General features: G+C 44.2%; 1 protein-coding gene across 1 annotated transcript; it reads left to right on the top strand.

Moving 5' to 3' along the window:
• Positions 1-237: 237 nt before the first annotated feature.
• LOC116188734 (serine/threonine-protein kinase WNK8-like) lies at positions 238-2,406 on the top strand. The gene is made up of 2 exons (XM_031518216.1): positions 238-1,218; positions 1,487-2,406. Exons 1-2 carry the CDS (start codon positions 740-742, stop codon positions 2,280-2,282), a joined length of 1,275 nt encoding a protein of 424 aa, XP_031374076.1. The 5' UTR covers positions 238-739; the 3' UTR covers positions 2,283-2,406.
• Positions 2,407-3,906: the final 1,500 nt, after the last annotated feature.

The following is a 3,906-nucleotide window of genomic DNA, read 5'->3' as shown; positions in this document are numbered from 1 at the left end:
ATGGGTGAAAGAGATCTTGCATAGTTTATGAAAATTATTTTATTTAAAGTAAAACTTATTCTCCATCGGGAAAAAGGTATTATTATCACATCTAAAGTAAAATTTTTAACAAATCATTGTAGAAAAAATCACGGGTGAAAGAAGACTAATTAGTTAAATAGGAGTATTACGCAAACTCCGCTCTATTCCAATAATCTATATTTCTGTATTATAAAAACATATTTCTTTTCTCCAGAAGCTGATCACACACCACATGAGATTCAGACTTCAAACCCCCCCCCTCTATCCTCTCTCTCTCATTGTTGACTTTGCTGACTCTTGCAAATTCCGCCGTCGCCGTCAGGCCATGAAAAGCTGATCAGGCGGCTGGATCAAGAACCCCTATATAAGTCTTCGCTCTCTGATCCTGTCGTCATCTCTTCTTCGTCGTCGTCATCGTCATCGTCAAACCCTAACTCTAAAGCCCCCACAGAGACACACGCAGACGCTCAGAGGGATCCCCAGTTCGCCGCGATGGACATGTGGTACAGTGGCTGCCATCGCCGCCGCCGCCTCTGCTCGGTGCTCAACTCCTTCACCATCGCCTGCGAAGCCTTCTCTGAACTCCTCTCCTCACCGATCTCGTCCTCGATCACGATTTCCGAAGCCTTCACGCTCTAATCCCTCGGAATCCAGTCCCAGATCAGAGAAATTTTTTCCAATTTTCTGCGTCTTTTTTTTAGTCAGTCTTCCTCCGATCATGGCCGAGTTCGATGCGGGGGAAGGCGACGAGTTCGCGGAGAGAGACCCGACCGGCCGCTACGGCAGGTACGAAGAGATACTCGGGGAGGGCGCTTTCAAGACCGTCTACAGGGGGTTCGATGAGACCAAAGGGATCGAGGTGGCGTGGAGCAAAGTCGATATCGAGCCCTTCCTCGAGTTCCCGCAGCACCTCAAGCGGCTCTACGCGGAGGTTGATCTGATCAAGTCTCTCAGGCACGAGAACATCATCAAGTTCTGCAGCTCGTGGGTCGACGAGGGGAATAAGACTATCAATATGATCACCGAGCTGTTTACCTCAGGGAGCTTGATGCGTTACCGGAGGAAGCACCGGAAGGTCGACGCCAAGGCGATCAAGAACTGGTGTAGGCAGATTCTGAGGGGCATCCACTACTTGCACAGTCATAATCCCCCGATCATCCACCGGGACCTCAAGTGCGAGAACATCTTCGTGAATGGGTATGATATAGTTCAATCTATTCTGCCGCTGTTACCGATAATTTGGTTGTGTATTGAATTTAGGATGAGATCGGGTATGGGAGCGGGAAGAGAACTAGGGAATTCCATGAAAGATCAAGAGAGGCTTGTTCGGGAAAACAGCTAGAGACCCCAATCAATCACGGATTCTCGAGAATACTAGGAATAGGGATTGTTCATATATGGCATCTTGTAGAATTTATATCAATGCGATGAACTCTGAGTGGTTTCTGTATGTTCTGTTCTTTAGGTATGATGGGCATGTTAAGATTGGAGATCTGGGACTGGCCATTGTGATGCAGCAGCCCATTGCCCGGAGCGTGATCGGGACCCCGGAGTACATGGCCCCTGAGCTGTATGAGGAGGAGTACAACGAGCTCGTGGACGTCTACTCTTTTGGGATTTGCGTGCTTGAGCTGGTCACCTGCGAGAGACCCTATAGCGAGTGTAACAATCCTGCTCAGATTTTCAAGAAGGTCATGTCCGGGCAGAAGCCTGCTTCTCTAGGCAGGGTTAAGGATCCTGAGTTTAAGCAGTTCATCGAGAAGTGCCTTCTTCCTGCCCTGGAGCGGCCATCTGCTTTTGAGCTTCTGAATGATCCTTTCCTCGCGGGTGGTGAAGACTCGACCAAGCTCAAGAGTAGGACTAGTCAGATTAGTCAAAGTTCACTTTCTGAGCTGAGGCTGTCCACAAAAGATCGCGAGTTCAGCTTATCGGGAGAGGAAGTAGGGGCTGATACAATTTCATTCACTTTGCGCATGTTGGACCTTCAAGGGCAGGGGAGTCGGCTGGAGTTTATGTATTGCTTGGGTTCAGACACTCCGGGTTCTGTCTCTAGGGAGATGGCCCAGCAGTTCAAGCTTTCTGATGAAAATAAGGCTGCTGTCGAGGACTTGATGGACCAGTCAATCAAGGTGGTGCTTGAGAGTAGATGGAGGAGTCAAACAAAACCCGAGTTATGCGGAATAGGATTGCAGTGTTACCAAGAGGACCTGATGGACTGTAATCAAATTGGGATGGCAAAGAAGGGTATACGCGTTGCTTGACGTAGTTTAGTGTTCTTTTTACAACTCTCGTGTGATATTGTTGCACGGTCATTTGATTCAATGTACGATAGATGCTATTCTTTCAAATGAAGTTCTTTTCCATATTATGCTATGGTTTTGTCAAGTGATAGCATGACATTGCCCGTCATCTTCAGGCTTGGCCATTACTCAAGACAAATTTGAATCGGAGTTTATGTATTCTGAATTCGAGTAGGATCTCTACATCGATGATCATGTATGGTCCGCTAACTGTCATATTGTAACTTTCTTGATTCTTATACAAACCCACCGAACGTACCAAGGAAATATGCTTGTAGATAAATTTGTCAGTTTTATACAATTTTTTATCGGATCTCCATAGATCTCTCTTTGAGATCCAAATCCGATCATCAATGCAAATCATATTCAGTTATGTATAATAGATCTGATCTGGTCCTTTAGCATTAAATTAAAGTCAGTGATTTCGAACATCAAAGTCCAAGAACATAGAGGACCATATATACAAAGATGTAAAAACTTAAAAGGAATGCACGTATGATCACCGAAATAAAGGTTTGGGCCAAAAAAAGGAAAAAAAATCACCGATATAAAAGGAATGCACATACTCCACGAAGCTGGAGTATCAGCAGTTAACACTTGTCGGTAAAACTCAAGGTTCAGTCTGCAGAACCCGACAAGGTCCAGCTAAGTTCAAGTCGGCACCACCAACCGTTGCCACAACAGTCTTCAAACTCGCACTAGGCTCCATAAACTCTAATATTCGTGGTACACCGATCTGATGTATATACATGCTCCGATCTGATGTATATACATGCTGTTCATTCCACTGAAGTCCCCTGTACGTGAGGATCCCACCGAGCACTTCCACTTATTCTATGTGATTATATGGAAATCTAATGCTAAGGCAGATGGCTAATCGTTGTAATTTATCAGATGAATTACCAATGCTTTTGCTTTCGGTGTCTTGAAGAACAAATAGATTGATCCTTCATTAGCGCTGAATAGCTAGCAGGATATCTTCATCAAAAAGCGCAGACTGCAAACCGAAAACTACATTCAACGAAATCTAGTCAGAAGGATTACACTTTCTTTTATCATTCTCTATCTTCGAATTTTCGTGAATGAAAGAACGCAGCTTATGACAGAACTGATTCTCTGCTGTGCAGTAACATTAACTTCTTAAACGATGGTGGGTTCGGCAGATTCAACTGAACTAATAGTACAGTTGCTGAGCATTCTAGCTGCATATTGATCAGCATTCGAAATTGAGTTAGCTGCCGCACCTAATCATATGCCCAGTTGCTCCCCTGTCACCACTGACAGACTTCTCTGTTTGTCTTGAACTTCCAGTTGAGAAAGAGGTGTGTAATTGAAACTAAACCGACTACATATCAAATCTATTAGGGATGATCGGTTCCGGATACCCTATATTTTTTTAGGATACCTGGACCCTACCCTGTAAGGGACATGTTCCAAGATTTTTAAACCGGATCCTATCTTGTTAAATCCTAGAACCGAAACCTACCCAGAACTTATATTATACTATAGGTTTTGAATACCTTGTAAATTTTTATCTCACTAAATAAAACCGAAAACATCATATACATAATCAGTAATCAAACCA

This window comes from Punica granatum, chromosome 8 (assembly GCF_007655135.1).
Source record: "Punica granatum isolate Tunisia-2019 chromosome 8, ASM765513v2, whole genome shotgun sequence".
Taxonomy (NCBI): domain Eukaryota; kingdom Viridiplantae; phylum Streptophyta; class Magnoliopsida; order Myrtales; family Lythraceae; genus Punica; species Punica granatum.
This window is presented reverse-complemented; position numbering and strand designations above follow the sequence as displayed.